Source organism: Micropterus salmoides, unplaced genomic scaffold (genome assembly GCF_014851395.1).
Source record: "Micropterus salmoides isolate LMB-PRFRI ecotype aquatic unplaced genomic scaffold, ASM1485139v1 Ms_hic_scaffold_8, whole genome shotgun sequence".
In the NCBI taxonomy this organism is placed as follows: Eukaryota; Metazoa; Chordata; class Actinopteri; order Centrarchiformes; family Centrarchidae; genus Micropterus; species Micropterus salmoides.
In genome coordinates, this window is record NW_024044570.1 from 6,447,539 (window position 1) to 6,473,108 (window position 25,570).

Sequence of the window (25,570 nt, forward strand, 5' to 3'; positions counted from 1 at the left end):
TTATTGAGTGGATCAGGGTATCAGCCTTCAATCTCCTGCATGGAATATGTTTAGCGACCTTTCTGCTTGTGCCGCCCTCAGGCCAAAATGTCAGCGTTGCATAAATCTCTTAATGTAACAAAGTATGCAATTTGACATTTTATGTAAAATTCAGTGTGTTCACTCAGTCACAACTCACTTTTAGTGCCACAGCAAACCCTTGGCAAGCTTTTGCCTTACTTAAATTCATCCCAACTAGTTTCATGCAATGGGTAAAAATTATTTTAAATTTGAGAAAGGACAGCACTGGTGCCAGATCAGTACTGGCAAAGACCCTGAGCTGAGATATTGGAATTGCTATCAGAAGAGATAACGTTGGGTCCCTAAATTTCATCCCTGTAACAGCCAATGAAAGATGTAAATGAAAAAATTTGGTTGCAGTTTTAAGTCAGAGCCAATGTAAACCATGTGTAGTGATTATATTAAAGCATTCTTCTGTTTGTCATTACGTGTAAACACAGAAACGTAATCAATATTTAACATGCAAACACCAGGCCATCACGTCTCACAGGTGTGTTCACTTCATCTGCCTGATTGGACATGTAGTCAGATTAAAGTTGGGCAGAGCTATACTGGGAATTACATAAGGTCACCTAGCTATGTGGCAATAATAAAAATAAAGTTTAATTTGTCCTATCCTAGCACGTGCAGCACAGTGTGTGAGATGTCAATCCAACACAGTCTGTACAGTACATTCCCACACTGTCGTCAGATCAGCCAAAATACGTCTAATCACTTGTGTCGTCCTGTCAAGGATGTGCACAGCCTTTCTAAAATCTTACTTGCAGCATTTCCCTGTTGGAAACTGATGTATTCTGTACTTAGTCACTTTAGTTAGTAGATGACGGCCTAAACAACAGCCACACATTTTAAATATTTGCTGTGTGAAACGACAACTTTGCATTAAAAGAAACCTAAACAAAGGTTGCTTTTACATATTAACTTCTGATTAGTTTAAAAACTGATCCCTGCTCTACCACTATGTAGTACTCTGGACATAGTCCCACTCAGAGAGCAGGAGGTCTGTGTCTGTGCAGCGCTCCAGCTCTCAGCAGGTCGATGGTATCTGCTGATAGTGTCACATCGGGGGGAGATGAGCTCACCTGCATTCCAGGTGAGCAGCACGGCCCTGCAGGCTGCAGGGAGGGGCCGGGGAGGCAGCGCCCTCCACTGGCCGCTGGAAGAGGACAAGCAGGTACTGTAGAAATGAATGATCTAACAGCTTCTCAACTTTAAGAAACATCCCTCTCTAGCATGGCTATTACTTGGTGTGGAGCGCAGCACGGTTTACAGGGGGCTTGTGGAAAATGGTCTAAAAGAAGGAGCCGAGCTGCTCACCAACCTGAGCCATATCAGCTACACTTTGTCTGCTGGTGGATTTAGCTGTTAAAACCAGTGAAACAGCAAACACACAACCAGTTAACAATGCAAAATGTTGTAGTTTAAAAAACTGTAGTCGTAGAGGTCTGACCCTCGGGTTCAAAACTGAATCTTTATCCTGGATGTGGAGGTAGAGGAAAGGTCACAGGGTCATTAAAATCCAACTGTCCCTGTGGAGCAAGTTTCATAGCAATCTGCCTGTTAGGTTGTGATATTACCTGAGGGTGGCACATGAAGAAAGAGCACCAGATATCTTATTCTAGCTAGTTGATTTTTATGGAAATTGAGCTATAAGCTTATAAGATGCTTTGTCATCAACCAAAGTCTATGTTAAGAGCAAAGTTTTGTGCAAGAGTCAGCTTAATTCTCTGGAGACAATCCACGGCTACATTTTAGCTTCGATTGATTTTTGCTGCGATGTCCTGCAGCAAAAATCAAAGCATTTTCTCTTCGCTTAAAACTTTCCAAACAAGGGAAAACAGGCAACTGTGTGTGTGTGTGTGTGTGTGTGTGTGCGCGTGCGCGTGCGTGTGTACACTCACAGCTTTAGCAAACACTCCCATGAGTTCTGGGAACTGGTGTGTGAGCAGAGCCAGCATGGCGGTGAAGGAGCAGAGACCGGCTGTGAACAGGATGAAGAAGGGAAGCTCCTTCTTAGGGTAGACTGACACCTCGTGAAACACTGCTTCCACGTGGGACACACACACACACACACACACACAAACAAACACAATGTTACTTTACAGCAAAACATTTGCATCACATATACATATGAAAATGTACCTCACTGAAACAGTAAACTTCATTGTCCAGAAAGTATTGCAGGGAAATGTTTCAACATTGAAAATCTGGACGCAAATACATTTCCTAAACTTAAAGTGGACTGACCTCTGACCCCTCCATTACGCTAATTGACCAATCACACTGATGTTTAGAAGAGAAAGGTACATCCAGATGATGTATGGGTTACCGTTGTGGAGTTAAACTAAGCAGCAACACACAACATGTGGGTGTGGCTGAAGAAAATAAAAATAAAATAGAAAAATAAACAGTTTCTGATCAGGTATGTTAAGTCTTGAAAAAAATATGAGGAATGAACAATTTAAACTTCAGGTTGTTTAGATGCAGATTAACTGGCAGCTAAACTCTTCCTCAGCTGTGTTTAAAGGTCGTATGCAAACAGCAGGCTGTCGTACAGACATGTCTGATCAGGTTACTGCTAACATACAGCTCTATACAGTCTACACATCCAGACACATGTGAACTACACTGCTCTTGTATCACAGGAAAAACCCACCTGCTGAACCCACTGGTGTTTTGGAACATATATTCATTGATGTGTGTTTATTATTAATAAGTCTGTTATAAATCGTTAAAACCACATGTTTTCTTTTCAGGAACATGAACGTGTCGGAGGAAAAATAATGTAATTTGTCACATATTTTAGGGATATTTAGGTTTTGTTGAACAGCAGTGAAATAATGTAAATACAGCTTGTATTCATACATTCACCCAGCGACACACACACAGCACAGCGTGTTGCTGCTGGTGGCTGGAAGCCAACTTAATCAAGTGAAGGTTTGTGTGTGAAGACAGACGAGCTGCTGAGCAGACAGCAGGACGACGCGCACTCCACACATTAGCTCACGATCGTCCACACACACACACATACACACACACACATACACACACACACACACACACACACTCAGCTGAGGAATTTGTCTCATCATCACAATTATTAATGACAAATTGAACCACTCAGTTTTTGTGACAGGCGTAACATTGGCATCATCACTCTAAACGAAAAGACCAAGTATACATCATCTTCATAAATTTGGACAAATGATTACACTTTTCCCTCTAAAATGGTCAAATCAATACCCAACTTTAACAAACAGCGTAGCACAGCTTGTCTTTTTGTCTTGATGTTGCTGCGACTACTAGTAACACTATTATTACTGCTGTTTGAATTCATCTTTACAATTTTATAAAATCATAAAATACACTCTAATAAACATTTATTTATTAAGTCTGAAACCCAGTCAGCATTCCCCCCATTTTAACCTTTAGCCGCATATAATAATATATAAAAGCATCTTCTTGTACTTTTTTAACTGACAAATTCAGATCATATTTTCGTACTGTATAAATACACATGGTATGCTTGTATAAATGTGTGTGTTAGGGCGTCTCTTACTGGGTAGCAGCTCTCTGTCTGCAGTCTCTGTGCAGATGGGGTAGGGATAGAAGAGGTGACCCTTCTCCAGAGGATATGGGATCATTCTGAACGCTGCAAACACAAAAACAAAGGTTTGCAGCTGATGACTTCTTTAATTATCACATGTCAATGTCAATTAATGGTATGTATGTTTATTCTGGAATGAATCCCCTTATGAGATATCCAACGGCCTACGGAGAGTGTGTGTGCGTGTGTGTACTCACTGCCCTCCCAGGTGCAGTGCAGCAGGTTGAGCGCCCCCTCTACCCTTTTCCAGTGCTGCAGGTGGAAGAAGGCGTAGGCAATGGCCTCGCTGTCTCCTCTCTTCAGGATGTGTTCTGGAGGAAGAATCAGACTCTTCATCTCCAGCAGATACTGAGGAGAAGAATAAAGGGAACAAAGACAGATGATGAACAAGATAGATTCGACAAGATGAGCAGGATTAACTGACAGCTACATTTCATTTACCAAATTCAGACAGACACAAATGAATATGATTGAATATGTGGCATAGTAGTGGCTGCTCCACACACACTTCTACGGCATCCAACTATATTAAGGACCACAATGGAAATAAGTCCTGACTTTTTTTTTGTGTTATCCTGGATGCTCTTTTGATTGTGCATGTTGGTGCTGCAACCATGAACTTGTCCTCTTAAAATAAACCGTCAAATACACGACTCAACTTGCCCAATTTTTACAATGAAAGAACATTTACAAACGGCGTCTCTGTTACACAAAATGTGTAACGGAGAATGTGTGCACACTGTATCTTGGTTGATAACCAAAATTATATTTATCAAAAATTATTAATTATGTGATGGGTTTATTAAAGAAACTCATTTTTTTATATAAATTATTGTTCTCTGCTGACAGAAACAGATTCATGTCAATAGGAAAAACTCAAATCACAGCCAATCATGTCTCGTGCAAACAGTTAAACACCTTCACTGGCCAGTAGCTGTGTAAACATGGTGAGCACGTGTGTGTAAAGAGTCTCACTTTGGGTACGTGAGGGTTGAACTCCACCGCTCTGTGGATGGCTTCGACCGCATTCATCTCTGCTGTGCTCAGCCCTCGCCTGGATGCTGCCTCTGGAGAGAATCTACGCACACACACACACACACACACACACACACACTCCTGTCAGTAATCTGGCTTGGGATGGCACATCACTATATGATCAAAGTGATTTAAAAAAAGGACTCCCACTGCGCCGAGCACAGACATCGTGACCGAGGCAACTCACTTGTCACTAACCATCTGCTCTGTGTAAGAACATCACATAAATCCCCAACATGTAAAAGAGTGTTTGTTGTGTCAAAAAAAGATGAACTGGGGGTTTTGAGTGGACTTGCATACATGTGAGGGCCAGAGCAAGAGAATACTCTAGTACATCACCAGTAGGTGCCTTTTTTCTGTTTCAGGGTGTATTTGTCATGCAAAATTGTAGATTTAGTAACAATGGTAAAGGAACTTCACTGCTCATGGGAATGTAATGTGATTTTTGGTAGGAGGTTCTTGACATGGTGAACCAGAAAATGCCAAAGTTGTGCATCCATGGGCAGTGATTTTACCCAGAAAGTGACCATATATTAATAGACATGTGTCTCTTCAATGTGAACAATATTGAATCAATATATTAAGGATTTTTTAACATGTGTTGCTATGGAAGAACTAACATACATTAAAATGGAGTTTATGAAACAAAATGTTGGTCAATAAAGCCAAAGACAGCAGTGGGGTCGAGGCAAATGGAATCAGATTATAAAGTGCAATAGCCCGTGTGATCTTCAAGATTACTGTGCATTATAATTAATATAACATCTGTATATTCACTTCTGTGTTAAAAGAGAGCGGCGTAAAAACCATGTTGCGCTTATGCGAAGGAATATTTAGTTTGTACTACACTTGGGAAAATGTAGTTCCAAAGCTGTCTGACAGCAAAGCTAAAGTGCTATATTTTATGTATGTATAAATGAGTACATGGCTAAAAGAAAACTAGTTTTATCTGTGCGTCACCAGTTTGAATGCAAATTATGCTTTACACTCATAATTAACCTTGTACCTCTGAGTGAGTAGAGCACTCCGGCAAGACAGAAACACTTATTTCTCACAATAACACTGATAAACCCTCAAGGCAGCCCTGTACCGAAGAGCAAAATTGCTGCTAACCTACTGTTACTACACCACCGCTCAGCCCTATTCACACTGATGGGTCCCCGGGCTATTTTCAGCTCCATTTTAAACTCTTTAATAGCAGAGCAGGTGTGAGCATTGTGGCCGATGAAAAGCGATACTCACTTGTCAGATACCGCCCTGGCTTTGAGCAAGGCTGCTGTGTAGCATATTGTTGCAGATTTGGGTAAGCTAATATCTGTGGAGGAGACAAAAAGCAGACAGGACAGAGGGGAGGGGGTGGTGGTTAGTGAACATAGGACAAGTTTGCAATTACAGGTCATAGCTAGAGTTTAAGAACACTTCAGCTGCCCAGAGGGGGGTTTGTGAATGAAGGTAATGAGTTCGGGTTTCAAAGCTTTGAGGGTGTTTTGTTATCAAATATTACTTTTCATTTATCTAATAGTTAAGGGTGACCTTTTTTTTTTTAACTGATGTTACATGTAAAAATGACTCCAATGATAAGGCTGACAGCTAGACACAGAGATAGTATAACAACCCAAAGATAAGCTATGATTTAAGCAGCAAATCATCCTCAATAAGAAGCTGAAACTAAATGTTTGGCATTTAGGCTTGAAAAACGAATTTCCTGCCACTTGACTAATTGATTAATAGAATTGTTTGTGAACGCTAGTTGCTATACAGTGTCTATTGTCCTTACAACATCATGCATGTCTTTGAGAGTAACACAAAGTAAATCCAGGACATTTCAAGTCATTTTATGCCAATCTGAGAGGAAATGTGCTTGTTAAAATTAGCTTAAATAATTTCTAAATCAAAAAAGAAAAAGTAAAGCAGTGTCCCAAAAAATTTTAAATAATTAATGAACCTTTGAGGCCCCGATCAAATATTAATAAAAAATAAAATACTGAATTGAATATTAACATTTTGGTTGAATTGTTTGCTTTCTTTTCATTACAATATCAAAGATTAAGTTCAAAAGGAAATTTAAGTTAAATATCATGAACTTCACACAGATTTTTGGGGGTTTAAAAACATTAAACTGTGTCTCTCTCTCTCACCGTCGTACTTGGCCAGAACGGCCTGGACGTCGGCGTAGTTCTGGAGCTCTAGTAGCGACTCCAGCAAGTTCTCGTGGATGTTGAACATACTGAGGAGAGGGAACTCCTTCATTAACTGGAAAACACACAACTGTTGTTACATGTAATACCGGACAGGGGGCGACACATGCACAGTCAGCAGACAAGAGCTTTGGGTCATCACTATGCAGTTATATTGTCAAATGTAAACCTTGAAATAGGACTGAATGTTGAAAATGAAACCTTTCATGTGGCTTTGTGCGATTATTCTGAGCCTGGTGATTAAACTGAAGCCTTTTAAACCTTTCAGACATTAAAGAAACAAGTTCCACTCAGTCCTGTGTGTGTGTGTGTGTGTGTGTGTGTGTGTGTGTGTTGTGCTGGCAGGCTTTGTACTTACATCTCTCATCATTTTAACAGCTTCTCGTGTTCGGCCAAGCTTTCTGGAGCACATGGCCAGTCTTCTTTTTATATACACCAATACGTTGGTGTCTCTTCCTGGTGGAGACATACAAGCACATGATGTAACACGTAGAGATCACTTTTATTGTCCACTGTATAATGATACGGTTTCCACCTGCAGCACTTAATAATCGCTGAAGCTACTTATCAGACATTTACACAAGATAAAAGAATGATCAACTCTTCTGCTGCAGTCTGACATATAAAATAATTCTCATTGGCTAAAGACTTGTGCTGAAGCAGAAGGAAAATATTATATTGATTATTAGCAGTATCAATACTGAGTGGAGTTTACTCACTGTGCTGGGCTTCATACTGTGTACCGTGATGTTGGAGCTGTTGGCTGCGCCGATAGCAGCCCTCTCCAGCTTTTAGCGCCTGTTTAAAAAGACGTTCAGCCTCCATGATGGTTGTGGCTTCCTCCTCTGCCAGCAGGATGTATGCTGTCGCACAGCTACAAGAGGAGAGGAGAGGAGACAGATCTGTTACCCGGGAAATTACAAACTAACTTATCCTCATATCCTTTCAATCCAACACAATATACAGGATGCCTTGTTTGTGCCTTGTCTGCACAGCATGGCAAAAAAATTTCTTTTACGCCTCATGTTTTTGTAAGCAATGATCAAAGAAGTTTTCCTCTGAGTCAACCTGCTGTCACGGCCTTGATATGAGCCGAGAGCAACATACAGCACTGCCACAATTACTCTGCACTGCCTTTGTAGTCACACACACACACACACTACTAAAAATAAACCTACATTACCATGAATACAAGTAAGGCTGTCATCCTCTATGAATGATGCAGCTACCCAGAGGGTGAATCCGTGATGAGGTGCATCGTCCCTTCCATCAACAAAACCTGCAGTTTCCAATCTTTCAATTTCCCATGTTTTTTAGGGTTTTTTTATATGATTTTGTTATTTATTGTAAAATATCGGCTACTTTTGCCTCTTCAGACAGTAAAAAATCCTTCGAATCAAAGAATCTGAGAAGGAGAAGATCACTCTTTACTAAAAGCCATAAACTGTGACGAGCAGTCAGGAGAAGACATTGCTTGAGTTTAAGGGGTCACAATAAAAACAGCAGCTTCATGGTTAAAGCAGAGGGCTTCTGACCTAAACATGACCTGGTTTAGGATAACCAGTAGAGAAAATCTGGATTAAAAGGGCAAAAGACTACTGTTGATGCGCCCCTAAACTTCAGGTGAATCAGTGTTTTAAATGAAAAATGTATTGACAGGGCATTTATAATTATTTTGACAAGATTCATATTATATATAAAATTTTCAATTTAATATGTCAAATGCTCCAAGGACTACCTGATCATGTTACTGGGTATCACCAGTATGATTAATAATCGGCGTTATTAGCACAGATAATTTGAGAGACATATTTATTTTAATTGAACTGTCTTATATTAACACCATCACTATTTAAATGACAATAAACACTCCTGCTTGTCTAAACAGTTGCACTAGACACAGAGAGGGAGACAAAGACAGGAAAATAAAGAGGCGGCGCACTCACTCTTCGAGCTCCAGAGCTTCATGTGCTGCAGAGATGCGAGCCTGTGGGTTTCTCTCTCTCCATGCCTTCTGCATAACTGCCACCAAACAAACAACAAACGCACAAAGAAACATATTTAAAAGATGTCAGAAGAGTCACATGGCCAGCTGTGCACACAAACCAAAACGCATGTACTGTACATGCATGAGCGTGCGTTGGCTTACTGGCGTCAGCAGGCCGGAGGTGGTCTGAGTCGCAGGTAAAGAAGGTCTGATGGTCTTGTGCTGACAGGTTCATGTCGTAGTATGTCAGCGGCTCTCGACCTGTTACCCACGTATACCTGAACACCAGCGCAGAGACACATTCATAATCAGCAAGTGTTCAAACACACACAACGACATGAAGAGTTAAAGAATTCCAATTAGTAGCACAACAGGAAGGAAAAGGGAAAGAAGAAAGAGAGAATGAAAGAACTGAGCTGATTTACTTGCTCGGATGTTCGTTGTTGTTCAGACTGTACATGAATCATTAGCTTTGCTGATTTAATGGGAACTGTACTTGACTGAGTTGGCCAACATTAGGAGCTGTAGCTCAGCATGCAGGTTGAAAGGTAGAGAAAATGACAGGATAATTACAACATGAGAAATGGAAAAATGGAGGATGACTCAATAGGAGGAACAATAAGCAGCCACGTCAGGGAAAGAATAAAGGAGGCGTGGCAGAGAACAGAAACAGATGAAAAGAAATCAAAAGGGGAAAAAAGAAAAAGACATCTGAAAGAAGAAAAATAGATGACAGAAAGCACAAAGACAAAAAGGTAGGAGGAAGAACTTGATGAGTAATGAAATATAAGAGGGTCAGAAAATAAATGAAATATACAGGAGAGGAGAGAAAATTAATCAGGAGAAAACCAAACAGATGACAGAATGTGAGGGGGGGGGGATAAGGAAACAAAACAGTATATCAAATATATTTAAGGAAGATAAAAAACAAAGGCAGGAGAGTTGACATGACACTGATTACGAAAGCAAGAGATAAGTCATACAGATCAGAGAGGGGGAGGAAAAAGAAAGACAGTGGAGGCCAGAGCTCCAGTGTTCCTGGAGGCCAACTGAAGCCTTTAACCAGCTCATGGTTCTCACATGCAGGTAGCGTAGCTTCTGTCACTCACCGATTATATTCAGCTCCACGAAATAAATTCAGCGGATTTCTCCATACTTTACATTCTGCAGGAGGGAGACAGAGAGAGAACAACACGGGTGATGAGTGTCAAGGGTAAAGTCGACACTGAGCCTCCTCGGCAGACTTCAAAGGCCTCGACTGTGCCTTCTGCCATCCACCCTGCAGCTCCCTGGCTGGCACATCGACCTCTGTGAGAGCACAGCTGACAGGGAAAAAGCCTTAAAACTCCTCAGTGACCAAACATGCTTCTATACAAACCCTTACTGCTGTCAGAAACGAGCACGTTTTGGCTAACAGCACTGAACAGATGAATGTAGGATACAGGATTTAACAATATCGGGGTTTGAAATGTTGAGACCAAAAATAAACGTTTTATAACAGATAGGCAAACTCCGGCAATTTTACTTATCAAGATCAGTTTATTCATCATGAGGAGCGCTGCCCGGCCTGCAAAAACAGCTGTATAATGTTATCAGCTTTGGCTTATAACAGAAAAGTTGTGTTACATACTTGGGGTGTAGAGTTTTAAAGATCTGAACGTTGAAGGATTTGAGTATTTGAAGAAGCATGTCAGGTCAGAATATCCTCTGCTACACCAATTTTGATCATACTTTTAGTCTCCAAGTCCCCAACCTTTAAGGAACTACAATACTAAATTGCTGAATTAACCTATTAGTAGTGCCAATTAGAGCTGCAACTAATAATGTTTGTATCTATTTATTTATTGTTTCATCTATGAAAGTCACAAACTATTTAAAAATGCCCATTAAGATGCCAAGGTGTGTCTTCATGTTGCTTGTTTTGTCCCACCAACAGTCGGAAATCCCAAGAATAGTACATTTACAATGGAATAAAACTGCAGAAAATGCTCAAATTTGATAGGATTCAAGTTTGATAGATTTAATTAACTAATTATTTCAGCTCTTGCCACTTTGAATCCAACCACAGTTATGCCTAAATCATACCAAGAATATACAATGTTTTTCTCTACAAAGAGTAGAAACTCCACGAAAACCCCCCCCAAAAAAAACGACATGTGGAACCACATTAAAAATGTATTCAGTCCAACACACTTATTGAATTAATGCTGTACTCCATTCACTTCAAGTGCAGACCTATGACTAAGCAGTCAAGTGACTTCACTTAAACTGTCTGTCTTAGACTTTTGCTGTAACAAAGAAAAAGAATATGCTCCACCCTGTCACTCTGTTTTCTATGGAGGGATTAACACAGAGTACAATATTAGCCAGAAAACTGAGGATTAGTACAGTCGAAATAATTAGACTGCCTTTCTTCTCTCAATCGTGGCTTGTTGATTTAATACGGCACACATAATCCTATTTAATTCAAAGTTGTTTGGCTGAAAACAAAAGCAGGCTGCGTCATGTCTCAGCAAAGAGTTCAACAACAGGAGCCTTTGGAAGAAACTTGCAGAAGTTATATTGATCAGGTGAAGTTATACAAAATTATCATTTGAACTTTAACTTTCATATGAACACAATATTTCTTTTAATTACATTTACTCATTTAGCTGACGCTTTTATCCAAAGCGACTTATAATATCTATATCTCTCACACCGTTAAGAATGTGGCTTATCCACTGCACCATCGCCATGCATAAAATACGCTGCTGTAAAAAAGCCATTTAATGCATGCTGCATTATGGTTTGCATGTGTAGAATAAATGTTTCATCTGCAATAAACCCAAAGGAATTATTCAACACTAAAACATTTCCTCTTTTGAATGAATAAATTTCTATGAGCAAATACACATTAAAAGGATTAACCATGATCAAAGCATCACTGTTGTAGAACGGAAGCCAAGTAGGCGTTAAGCAGAGCTCACAGGGTGACTGTGGAGGACATTACTGGACTGACTTGAATTTCATCAGTCTTGTCTACTGTAGTTCAAAAAGTTACACTGTCAGGGTTGGGGGTTCGGCCCTGTGTAACATCAATAGGTGGTGCATGGTTTTGTTTGTAAAACAGTAAATCCTTTCTTAAAATATACTTTTATCAGAACTGAAAGCTCACCCAGTTTTACTATACTGTCTTTTTTACTTGATTTTATTTGTCCTTTTATTCCTTTTGATTTGCTGGGTAGAAAAAAAACAATGAAAAAGCAACAATTATCATATTTAAAAAGGTATGCAACTAAGATATGGTCAAGGCTGTCCAAATAATTGTATTATTATTGTATGTTACAATTACTATACAGCTAAAAAGCTGTATAGGAACATTTTTGAGAATGTCTAAAAAGGAAAATATTATATCATTATGTCATCTAGACACATATTATGTAATTGCTGCATAAACACTAAGCATAGATCAACTCCTACAACGGTGTGACAGTATTCAATGAAAAATATGGGTATACTTTCTGATACAACGTGGGAAGCTACACAAAACGTATCTGGAGGGACCATTCAAATAAGCCGCTAAGTTTCTAATTAAATGTCAATGCACCAACTCCAAAACATGTCACAAGATGGAATTAATTCAAGTGATGCTCTGTATTGCATTTAAGTGTTAAGAGTGGTCTGTATCTGCAGCACCAAATTATTTTGATAGCAATTAAATAAATAAAAAATAAGTAAAAGCAAGTGTGAACGCCTTTCCCCGAACCACACATTAAAATCAATGATTTCATTGCCTTCGGCAGGCCAGTGGGATTTGTGTCAGTACAGCAGAAAAATTGTTCTGACATTTTACAACATATGGCTGTTTAGTTCTTCTTTTTGAAGTTAACACAGCAGAACCACACTGAATGACTATATTACTGCAACAGTGACCTGCAAAGGAATGAGATCTAGAGTGGAAAAGCTGAAGCGAGCGGGGATTCCCTTTGTTATTTACTTGTCAAAAGCACAACAACAATTACAGTGAAGAAGTCGTCAAAATTTTTGTTCTCAGGCTAACAAATAATAATAAAAAGAATATTACAGAAGTAAATGAGAAATGAGAATCTAAAACAAATAAATAAATAGTGCCAAAGGTGGAATACAGGGACGAGTATAACATCTAAGGAATCCATTTTTACATTCATGTTCTAATTTTTGTTGTTTGCAGGAAAAATAATTAAATAAAAAAACAGTATTTTGGGACAAATCTTGCTGGTATAACGTGAGGTAATGCTGTTGCACTAATGCTGCATACAGCGCTATACAGGGACTCTTTAGTCTGTAGTGGGTTTTCCATCGATCAGCTCTTACCGGACACACTTTGCCGATTGGAATCGGCCTCCCCATTACTGGTGCTGGAGTTGCTGGGGGAGCTGCTGTCCACTCCGCCCAGGAGGGGGCGCAGGTGGCTCACAGACACCTGCTCGATGAATGAGGTCCCATATTTCCTGAAATACCACCATTCAAATATCTGAGAGAAAAAGAGAGAGAAAGAGAATCTTTCATTAAACAGTTCATATGATTTGTTTCATGTTTCAGTTTAGCTGAAGTTTAGTTTATATATGTGAGCACTTCTCCTTTGCCGAGATAATCCATCCACCTCACAGGTGTGGCATATTAAGATGCTGATCAGACAGCTTTGCACAGGAGGGCCTTAGGCTGGCCATAATAAAAGGCCACTCGAAAAACACACAGCACAATGCCACAGAAGTTTTGAGGGAGCGGGCAGTTGGTATGCTGACTGCAGGAATGTCCACCAAAGCTGTTGCCCGTGAATTGAATGTTCATTTCTCTACTATAAGCCGTCTCCAAAGGCCTTTCAGAGAATTTGGCAGTACATCCAAACGGCCTCACAACCGCAGAACATGTGTAACCACACCAGCCCAGGACCTCCACATCCAGCATCCTCACCTCCAAGATCGTCTGAGACCAGCCACCCGGATAACTGCTGCAACAATCGGTTTGCATAACCAAAGAACTGTCAAGAACCGTCTCAGGGAAGCTCATCTGCATGCTTGTCGTCCTCATCAGGGTATCGACCTGCAACTTCGCCACTGAACAGGAGTGGACCAACATTCCACAGACCACAATCAACAACCTGATCGACTCTATGCGATGGAGATGTGTTGCACTGCGTGAGGCAAATGGTGGTCACACCAGATACTGACTGGTTTCCGGACCCACATGGACCCCCCCAATACAGTGAAACTGCACATTTTCAAGTGGCTGGCCACAATTAAAGGCCCACCTGTGCAATACCCATGCTGTCCGATCAGGATTTTACCAATTACCACCTTCAGCCAGAGAGGAGGAATTAATCGGTGAAACCTGTTGTTTGGTTGGACTTAAAATCTGTTTGGTCATGATGACACAGGTCTGACAGCCACTCAGAAGGCAGAGTGGGTCATCCATTAATCTACATGTTAAAGTGTCCCTGAGCTAAACTCTGAACCCCAGGCTGCTCCCATTGAGCAGGGCAGTGCCTTGCATGGCAGCTCCACTGTCATCAGTATGTGTATGTATGTGTATGTATGAGAGGCAATGTAAAATGATTTTTTGTGCTCTCAGGTTAATGCAGTCACTTTACCTTTTTGTCTTGGGCCTGTACTGGGTTTGAGCATCACTCTCCTTTATGCACTAGTCAAACAAATTTGTATATGCTAGTTTCAAACACAACATCTGCCCTATCACCCTACTCAAAAAACACCATTATTTCAATAATATGTGAAAGTTGCAGATTCCAGGCCAGCTGTGAAGCTTCATGAATGCACACCTACCATCAAGTAATGCTCTGCAGATCCTTGACAATGACCTTTTAGCAACAAACACCCACTTGCCGTGGTGGAGCTGTTCAGTGGCAAACAGACTGTGACTATAAACATGATGTGAGAATGTTTCTTAAAGAATATAGGAAGGGTACCATTCATGGTATCAGTTTGGTATCAGTATTCATGACTGTGAATTGATGAATGTGAGACAAAAATCCAGAATACTGATGAGAGCTACAGTACAGAGTGTACGACCTGCCATCTGGCAATGCTGTCATACGGTCCGCCTCTGCTTGAGTGTGAGAAGTGACATAACATTTTGATGGGGGGGTTATCTAGAACTATTCAGTGGAAACCCACGTAACTGGAACATAAACATATTTTCCAATTACAAAGAAATGACCATTATCGCTCCTACGAAACTAATTGGCTTCCACATTTCTCAAATTATCTCACAGAGCATGTGCAAAGCTCAACAGCTTTTCTAAGCAGCCTACACACATTGGCTAATGGCCCACAGGGAAGAGAGAGCGAGTTAATTAAGAGAGGAGCTATTTTAAAATACAGACCAAACACTGTTTCACAGTTGGCTGTCTCTGTGAAGAACTCAAAAGAAAGATAAAATACCTGCGTTAGTAGGAATAACCTTGCCAACATTTCCATTATATTGCTTCCCTGCTTTGATGATTTTTGTCACATCTTTATTTATTCAGTTTTTTTTTAATACTGACGTAAGCAGGCAAGACGCTCTTTGTAAAGCGGTAGATTGAGGGATAGTTGCAACAAAACCACATCTCAGAAATGTGGGATACCCAAACATACTAGAAGCAGCAGCTCAGAGGCAGCACAGTATGCAAGGCAAAATCTTGGACACACTAGTGCTGCAATGAAATTAACTGCGTGATGGGGAGCTCTAGATATCTCCCAAGTAGTTTGAAAAGCAATAAAAACATCGAAAAAGTGTGTTTCACGGTGTGATAAGACGGCTGATAAGGCTGATAAGGCTGATATGCAGTGACAGTGCAAGACGCTGCCAATTTTTGCAGCTCATCTTATGAAGAAATCAAATGACTATGGGTTTCCTCTCTCTTCAGCTCCTCAAGGCCTCTGAATCTGTGACTATAGTCCCAACAAATTATATCCTGGGCTCATTAAGTCACCTAGGGAGCCACCACTGAAAATTTATTTGCCCTTTTAAACATTATGAATGAGAATGACAAGTAAGAGCGCACAGTCATCAATGTGAAGTCAACTTAAAGTGCAATTTCTACATTTAGCTGATGTGAACAGAACAGCATTTTAAAAACGTCATAATACATTTAAAAACTAAAACAAGTTTCGGGCTTCAGTATTACCAAATAATGACTGAAAATAAGTGTTTCTTACCAATATGAGTCCTGATATGAGGGAGGAAGTGCCCGTCAGAGCCACGTAAAACTTGGGTGTCAGGGTGTTGAGAAACATGCTTACTGTAAAGGAGACAGAAACAAAAGAAAGAAAGACAGATGAGTTAGAGCTCACTGTTAGATACCGGAAAGTCTCTCTTCAACACTAAAGGAGGTCAGGATAAAATATATTTGTTGAATGAAATGCTGTATGTCTCTTTAAAATTAGGTCACGTCTACACAGGAGACTAGTAAAGACTGCAAGAAAAACATCAAAAAGACTCAGATGACTCAAGGACATTTGTGATTTCAAGACATGAAACGTGTCATGCTAAAACACTTGCAGGGTTCTGCATTTCCCAGATAGCCTTGATGCTGCTCAGATGTAAAATTACAGAACACCAGGAGACCAGGCTAAACATTACTACAGTGTTAAGATACACTGTGTGGGTAGAAAACCAGGGAGGAAATTGAGCTTAACTGGCAGCCTTCACTGAAATACAATTTTCACAAGCAATTTACAAAATATCGCCATGCAAATACAATTCAGCATGGAAAAATATCATCTGGTGTCTTAATGGCTGCAAAGGCTGAGGCTGATGGAGTAGAAACAGTGTTCAATTCACCGGCATTTGCCTTAATGTGTAGCATTATGTCTTTTTCTGAGCCAAGTTATCAGTATCAGCTAAGCAACCAGCCTTAAACTCTGGATTCTGGCAGCGAGTAAGAGGCTACATATTCACTACTGCTACACTACTACTCTAAAATCAGTACAAGCAAGTTTAAGAATCATCAGTACTGTCAGTGTCTATAATAATAATAATAATAATAATAATAATAATAATAATAAGTATTATAGGTTAAAAACTTGACAAAACAAAAACTTTACATCCCAAGTGCCCTTATCATCCTTCAATCCACTAACAGAAAAGGCATGTTTTTATACAATTTATTTCCTAGTTATATCAGATCCTGTCAACAGGAAAATTTCAAGTCAATGATCCATATCCATCAAGCCTTACGGCTGGATCACACCGGGCACAGCTGCATCACGGCAGACGGAGCTGATCGCTGCCATTCTAGACAATTCTGATTCCACCAGATGCGCCGCAGAGCCTTTCAGAAGCATCCCAGAAGCATCCCCAAACTGTCTCTCCTCTCCGTGGAGAATACACAGCTAGTAGATTTTTGACAGAAGCTCAAGCTGCACAGAGCAGATGAGAGAGAGAATCTGGTCAATTTTCAAAATAAAACACCCATGGCAGACTACTGATCGTATATCAACAATAAACACAATCAAAACAGACAGAAATCAAATAGCCTACTTAACCATGGTAGAAGCACAATAAATTAAGGACTAATAACCAAATTAAACAAAATCTGGGCCAGTCAGCAAAATCAGGCAGGGAAAACACACTTCTGAAATGCTCCCCGTGGGGTATGAAGCCCTGCAGAGGACGGAACAAAAGAGGACGGAACAAAACCGGGTCACAGAGAGCTGTGCCTGGTAGCAGAAGCACGAAAAGGACATATGAACAACAAGTCAACAAAGTTGAGCAGGCAAAATCCTGAAACACACCTGAAAGGCTTCCACAAGCTGCGCAGAGGACGCAACAAAACCGGGTCGCAGCATGAACGCGACGCAGCCGTGTCCTATGGAATCGATCTGTTAGAGCTGATCCATGCTCCTCTAAAAACATGAGCCAGAAGCATAATTATGATGCTTTTTGGTCATATTTGGAATATATTTCTATTCAACCAGCAGTGTTGAAAGGATGTGTATTTATAGTTTATGTAAGATAAGATAAGATTACTTGTAGTCTTTCCTGGACTTCTGTAAACTACATTAGAGATACTGTTAGTTTCCTGTAACGACTGTTGGAATGAATGCGTGTGATTAAGGTGTAATACAAGTGATAACATTATGCTAACAGAATGAAGCAACAAAAGAGTGTCACAGGGTCCCTCCTCTGCCATCTGTTTTCAATTTGTGCTTTCCATTTCATAAACATCTCTGAAGAAAAACAAATACACTGATTACAAAAGTGGCAGATGATACTTTTCTTTTCATTATCTGAGAACAGCTTTTAGTTTAAAATATGCCACTGTGTTATTATTGTCTGTATTATGATTCCGAAGGCCTGCTTTTATGCTTTAAAACTGGTTAGGCTAGCTGCAGGTAAGGAAGTGCCTCAATTGAGCCACAGATCGGATCAGAGCTTCAGTAGGCTTAAGTGTCTAAGATGACATGGCAGAGGCAGGATGTAATCTGTTCAGAGATTAATTGCTAACTGACTAAATAAATCCTCTAACATCTATGCTCAGAACAACAAACTTCAGAAGTGGGAGTAAAGTTACGTGTGTACAGATTAATTAATATTTTCACTTCCAAACAAGCCATTTAGATAATATGGTTAAACTGTCGGATTTATTGTACAGTTAACCTGTGCACTCTGTGTTTAGCCGTTCTCCAGCACAGTCACTGCATCCCCAAATGTCAACCGTGAAGGTGGTGAGTAAAATGTTGTCATAATCGATCAGAATGGCAGCAAAATTTAAAAAAATATATAACACAGATTATAAAGCAAAAGAAAGTTCTTTGGATAATGAAGAAGGACGTTCCACAGTTTTTTGGTGGCCTGCCAAAATGTACCATCATTTCTGCCAGTGGCTTCAGGTGTAAAAGTTCAGGGATTCTCTGAGCTGTAGCAAATGATGTTGGACTGACAGACCAGCGTACTGGTTGGGGGTGTTCTCATGTTAATTCTGTAGCAGCCACATTGAGGACAGGGAGGGTGGGACAAAGACCCTACTCAGATGAACCCCAACCTCATACCCACACAGAAACACACACACACACACACACGTGCATAAACTAAGTGCAGCTGGCCAACTATTCATTGCTGTGAAGTGCGGGCTCTCGTCTAAGCAGAAAGGGGTCTTTCAGCTTGGCCTGTGTTCAAACAGGCCTAACAGCTGCTGACAGCCTGCACCGATGAGAGGATACTGCTGTAGACTCTTATCTCTGTCATGCCAAAAGATGTAGCTATAATTGACATATGGTCTATTCACTTAAACCGATATAGCAGTGTGTGCGCATAATCCAAAAAGTGCTTATTTCATTTTTAAAACAATTAAATCTTTAAATAAATCAAATAGTTTATTTTAGTGATGAAACGATAAGTCAGTTAATAAAAAATCCTCTGCTTTTCTCTGTTCGGTATCATTTTAAATTGAATACCTTGGTGATTTGTACCTAGAGGCAGATAAAACCAGCCATTAGATAATATCACCCTGGGCTCTGGGAACATGTGATGGTCATTTCTCCCCCAAGAGACAGACTGAACGATTCAACAAACCCTACTCTACTTGATCCGTCTTTGAGAAGGACACCGTTAGCAGGGTTGCATGATTAGAAAATAGATCTCTTTTAACTTGATGTCCTCAAATCAAGCCGAAGAACTCATTTGTCCTCCTTGTGTAATTGAATTACATAACCATCAGTTAAAGTTATAATAACATGGATTTCCCATTTAGAGATTAACTGAATATCAAACTAAATTAAATGTCATCAAGTCTCAATATCACACAATTAACTTAGGAATCAGAATGTCTGAAGCCAAATAAGATGCTCATGCATCATGGTGATTTGGATTAGAGAGATTATCATTTAAACAGAATGTTTTTACAGGATGTATGAAGCTGTAAAAGTGGACACTAGGCCATTTTCCAGGACCCTTTTATATGAGTTCAACCTTTTTTGCACAATGGTTTGTCCAACTACTGCCCAAAACCTGTCTTGACTTTACACTATATTCACTGAGGCATTTTCTTGTTCCCTTCCTGTGCTGCGAATAAAGCAATCATCAATCGAGCCAGTGAAAAACAAATAAAAACAGGAATGCGTGCACCTTTGAACACTTAAACTACAGGGGAGGAAAGGGAATTGTTCTTCAGGACATTCTGCAGTAAATGTTTTTTAAAAATAAACCCAGTGACGGCAGCTAGCCAGGCTCAAGTCAACTATTTAACTTTCATTTATGTGGTTATGCACAACAGCAATCTGCAGAAAAATATCCTACCCCAACCACTTTCATACAGAAATACTGCAATAAACGCAGAAACACCAGCATGCAGGTTGTGGCTTTTCACACAGACATGTTCAGTGTCTGCTGCTTCAACATCCCCGTCTCAGAGGCAGATAAACAACGGCTCCATAACGTTACTTCATTCAGCGCATCGAGCCGCATATCGGCACAATCCTTCTGGAAAAAAGGCAGTGACAGCGGAGCTATAGACAGGCAGGGAGACAGCTTCACACAACATGGTAGAAACTCAGGTAAACCCAACGTTACAGTAATAGTTTTATCAGCTTAATGTTGACCTAACCCATGCTCTTTACATGATCACGGTACATATACTGCATTTAGCTGACGTGCTACAGCGTTAGCTCGCCTGCTGCTTTCAGTAACTATCTTTATTATCCGTGTGTCTTTCACCGGCAGCATTGTGAGCACAGCTAAATGTATTGGATGATAATGAAACAGGTAGTGAGCTGGGCTGAATATTATTATTATATTATAACGAGATTGTGTCACACTTTATACCAGTTAGACCGCAGTAAGTAAATTCACTGTAGTGGATGGCTCTTCCTCTGGGTTGCATATTATGTGGGTCATGTTATTTACAGCTGTGTACCTGAGTATCGGTTAACAAGCAATAAACAAACTGAGCGTTACGAAGCAAACCGCAGCAGGTCCTGGCTGCATCACTATAGGATAGTAAACGAATCGCTCCACATTTGCTTTTTACCGTTACATCATTTCTTGCAGGCTTTCACACTTAATATCTAATCTAATCATAATATCTGTGGTACATAGCATAGTAATATGGGTTGTGTTAATTGGTGAATTAATGTGGAAAGCGATATAACACCAGATAACATTAGCAAATGCTCGGCGTTAGCTGGCGAGCTAACGTGACTTGTGTGTTTCTCCAGCTTACTTACTAATGCTCACTGTTTTTATTCGACATCATCTGAACCTGTTTGGTCTGACGGGCTTCAGCACATAAAACTTTACTGTTGTTTTGTATCCTTAGTGGAGCCTGTGTTTTGCTAGGTTTTGCTAGTCGGTTGTTTTATGGTGTAAGTGGACTGCATGTCGCCGTGTTGTCACTGTAGTCTGAGGGAGGCTCGGGAGCGCGCACGGGGCTGAATCCGACCCAGAGACCTCACATCAAAAGCAGAATAGTGGCTGATGCAAGCAACGGAGAAAACAAGCGTGTGGTTCATTAGTAAGTGAGTTTTGAGCCCACTGACAATAAGGCAATGAAAATTTGATTTATTAAAATCAAAAACTTACATATAGCCCCTAATCTTTTTTTCAATAAAATGCCAGAACAGAACCAATCACACGTTCACACATCTTCAAAATGCTTCTCTTGCAAAATACCCCTAAATAACCTATTTACAATACTGCAGAACAAAGAAAAGCAACAAATCTTCACAAATAAATTATCAAAATTGCAGTTAACTCATTTGCTGTCACTTTATTCTACTAATCGTTTAATCATGAAGTCCAATTACTATGTCTTTTTTGATGGTAAGAGACTATTTCTCATTCACAGATTTTTATAAATTGCTGACTCAAACTGGCGACGCCGTTTATGCCACAAGTTCACTTCTCTGCCATCGTTGGCTGATACCACTCCTGTGAGTTTATACTGGAGGCAGCAAGAAAGCATGCTGAGAGGATAACGTGATGAATTGAAGGGACAAATTCAAACAGACAGACTCAGGACTAAATGTCACCGGAGACAACAGGAGATGTGACCTTTACTGAAGAGGGGACGGTCTGCAGACTGCTGGCCTGACTGGAATGATAAAAGACACACACTGAGACACACATGAACACGCACACAATCAAACATACAATGACTCTCATAAATTCACAGTCACGCACAGATATATCTAGCCGTAAACTACAAAGGTGAACAAAAGAAAAGTCTATTTCATTACGTACACATGAAAAACTCTTATTCTATAATATTGACCTATAATATTGACACTCTGCCTTTGGTAGGTAACTTCAACATTTATCTCAGATAAGAGTCCAAAGTATTGTTGGAACAAAAGTATTAATTACAGAATTGTGACTGCTGATGAAGTCTGTACATTAAAATCACAAAGTATTAAGACAGCTACAGATTGTTTTAGCTTTGTACTCCACTTTGAATATCAAACAATAAATCTAAAGTAAAAGTGCAGATTTTCAGAAATGAAGGCATTTATGTCCACATCACATGAATCCTGTAGAAACTGCTGCCAGTTTTATACATACATTTTATGGGCAACTATTAGGGATGCAACAAAATGAAAATTCTTTGCTGAAGCTGAAACCGAATATAATGAAAAAATTTGCTGAATACCGTACGTTCACATTTTTCCATTTACTTTTAATGTACACATGTCATATGTTTTATACTTTCTGTGAATTCAATCCAATTAATCTTATTTTCATACTGTATAGACACCTTATTTTGAAAACCAGACGTTGTCACATGTGTATCTTCGCGGCAAATTCATCAAGTCCGACCCAATTTGATAAATAATGTTGTATGTGGTTCTTGTATCACGTAACATGAAGACTTCACAGCCTCTCTTCAGGTAGGACTCTCATACTGCAACACTTGATGCATGACAGGATAAAGTCGCTGCCTGTCAGTTCGCACTGGTCCATTTCAGTGGATTTACCATAAAGGTTTGATTATGTGTGCACTACGAATTTTGGTGCGGCAAGCTTAATCGCCTTCTCAGAAAGGAGTGACAGAAACAGTCAAAGCGGGTCAGACTGTTGCCTTTTCTAAGAAGTCAGCCACAGATAGAGACAATTCAGCAGAACAATGTCTGCAAACGGCAATTTTGACGTCTTTCTTGGACACTTTAAAATGCTTCCACACTGCCGATATGTCAACCTAATTGTTCTGTAAAATTTACTCGTGTGTCAGGCCGAACACCAAAAGTGCTTTTTTGCTACAGTATGTTCGGCCGATTAATTCCGGTGGCCGAACATTCGGTGCATCCATAGCAACTATTTATTTATTGGACAAGTTAATGGAAACTTTAATATTTGCGGATCCTTTGCAGTCAATAGTTGTGTTTAGTCTCCAACCCACAGACATCAGCAGATACTTTGACGGTGTTTCTCTGAGACGCCTGTACTGCAGTTTCATTTCTGGATTGTTTGCGTCTTCACCAATTGAAACTGTATGTTTAGAAACCCTTTTAAACTTTTAATAGTGTGCTGGAATAGAGTGAAGGACAATGGGACTTATGCAAGAACCATTTGAACAGATTTGTTCTTAAGTGGCCTGTACAAGTCATTTAGGGGAACATGCTGCATTTATCAGTTTTCTCATATTTTGAATTTTCTCTTGGGTACAAAACTAGGGCTGAACGATTTTGGGGGGAAAAAATCAATTGAGATTTGTCTGATAGATATTGCAATTACAATTCGATTTGCAATTTTAAGTTAAGCCGCGTCAAGCAGCACAGAGGAGATGAACTGAGCAGAAAGTAAGCCACAGAATGGCATAGAGAATCTGGTCGATTTTCAGAATAAAACACCCTGTCCAGAATAAATCAACAATAAACACAGTTGAAACATGCAAAAAAGAAACAATTTAACTACGCACCCTTCTTAACTATGGTTGAAGCACAAAAATCAAGGACAACTGAAAAAAATCAACAAAATCTGAACAAGTCAGCAAAATCAGAAAAAATGCTCCTATTCTGAAATGCTCCATGTGGCCGTGTAGAGAGCAGAACAAAACCGGTTTACAGAGAGCTGTTATCCGTAGTTGAAGCACACAAAATGACAAATTAACAAGTCAACAACGTAGATAGTGCAAGCCAAACACTCTGCTGCTGAAATATTTCGGTGTTGATGTCGGACAAAACTGCAGCACAGCCGCCGCCTGCCTCGGTTTGACTGACGCCATTATCCTACGTTTTACTCTTCGTTTCGTTTGTTGTTGTAAAACGTACCTGCCCTGTGCCCATTCTGACTGGTAAGGATCAGGATTCAGCCCTAGTACAAACACAATTTACGAGTAGTAGAAGTCATGTGCAATTAGTCTGTTAGTATCCAAAGTTCTTCATTAATGGATTGTATATTTCACTCCTCTGAAGCAATTTTGAGTTGGAAAAACCTACATAAACTACACTTCAGAATTATGTTGACATTACCCTGTATTATCCTACATAATTCTAAATGTATTCATATAGCCTAATGATATCATTATTCATTTAAATTGGCTATTAATGCTATTGTATAACACAACAATATCAATAGGAACATCTCAAACTGCAAAAAGCTTTAAATTATGCACCAATTGAAGGTTAATTTGACGCTGTATATTATAGGGTCAGCCGGACACCTTAGCTCATCAGGCCCTTGGAACAGAGTGGAAGCGTCATATTGCCAGAAATAGATGAATGGTTGTTGCCGCAGTTTAGATTACCACAAGCTGTGCTTCTGCAAATGTGAAACACGTTAAAACAGCAACTCCACAGACAGACACACTGATCCACTTTACTTTATAGATCTCCGACAGCAGGACTTCAATCTCTAAACTTGTAAAGTTCTTCTTTTTGCTATTCGATGTAATTTTCATGAATGAACACTTCCTGACATACGGGGCAGGACGCATAGTCTTATATGGTATTACTGGGAAGTTAATTATGCAAATTTATAAATCACAAACCTGCACTCAAGGACACACAGAAATCATTCATCATGTAAATGCAGGCTCACTTACACAGTTATCTGAAGTTAGGAACGTTTGCTGAATCTGACGTGACACACTCATCCGAAGCCCACTGTTAAGATAAGAATAAGTGAGGCCCAATGACTGACAACATAAAGCCAAACCTACACAGAAATGGCTTAAGACCATCAGTGTTAATGTACAGTAGCCAATTCTGAGTCAAAATCTCAATTATGCAGCATTAGAGGAACTATTTAAACAGCTGTACTAGATTTGTATAAGCGAGTTAATGAATTCCTTTTGAAATGTTACAGTGATGTAACAGTGATGGTGATTTTTACAGCTCACACGTGGTCAATAACAGATCTCACGAAAGAGCTGTACTCAGACTGGAGTATTTGACAGTTTTTATGTTTTTAGATTGCCAAGTGATTATGAATGGTTTCAAAACAGCTTAGTAGATTAGTATTGGATTGGGACTGGAAATTGGTATTCTGTACATTTTGTTAATTGGAAATTATTATAAATGTGCTATGTTCAAGTTTCGGAGCAGAAAGTAGCCAATGCAGGGAGTCCTGATCAAGCAGCACTGCTTAAAGAGATGTGTTAATGTCAAACTTTATCATAAGAAGCAAGGTGTGAGCAACACGAGACAAAGTTGGGAGCTCCTGCAGGCCGCCTGCATCCTAACCTGAGTTGTAAGTTACTCCTGCTCGGCTGCTCATGCCTGAAATGTTTGT

General features: G+C 39.9%; 1 protein-coding gene across 7 annotated transcripts in view; it reads right to left on the reverse strand.

The window, feature by feature from the left end:
• LOC119893950 (suppressor of tumorigenicity 7 protein homolog) overlaps nt 1–25,570 on the reverse strand; it is a 60,924-nt gene that overhangs the window by 1,838 nt on the left and 33,516 nt on the right. For 4 of the 7 annotated variants that reach the window (XM_038706373.1, XM_038706378.1, XM_038706379.1 and 1 more), the window contains 13 exons: nt 16,063–16,145; nt 13,220–13,379; nt 9,997–10,051; nt 9,050–9,165; nt 8,847–8,922; nt 7,620–7,774; nt 7,259–7,356; nt 6,841–6,970; nt 5,945–6,017; nt 4,643–4,745; nt 3,865–4,015; nt 3,620–3,712; nt 1,962–2,104 (listed from right to left, as the gene is read on the reverse strand). In XM_038706373.1, coding sequence (XP_038562301.1) covers nt 1,962–2,104; nt 3,620–3,712; nt 3,865–4,015; nt 4,643–4,745; nt 5,945–6,017; nt 6,841–6,970; nt 7,259–7,356; nt 7,620–7,774; nt 8,847–8,922; nt 9,050–9,165; nt 9,997–10,051; nt 13,220–13,379; nt 16,063–16,145 — 1,436 coding nt within the window. The remainder of the gene's footprint in view (nt 1–1,961; nt 2,105–3,619; nt 3,713–3,864; nt 4,016–4,642; nt 4,746–5,944; nt 6,018–6,840; nt 6,971–7,258; nt 7,357–7,619; nt 7,775–8,846; nt 8,923–9,049; nt 9,166–9,996; nt 10,052–13,219; nt 13,380–16,062; nt 16,146–25,570) is intronic. The other 3 variants (XM_038706374.1, XM_038706377.1, XM_038706375.1) reach the window with 3 other exon arrangements.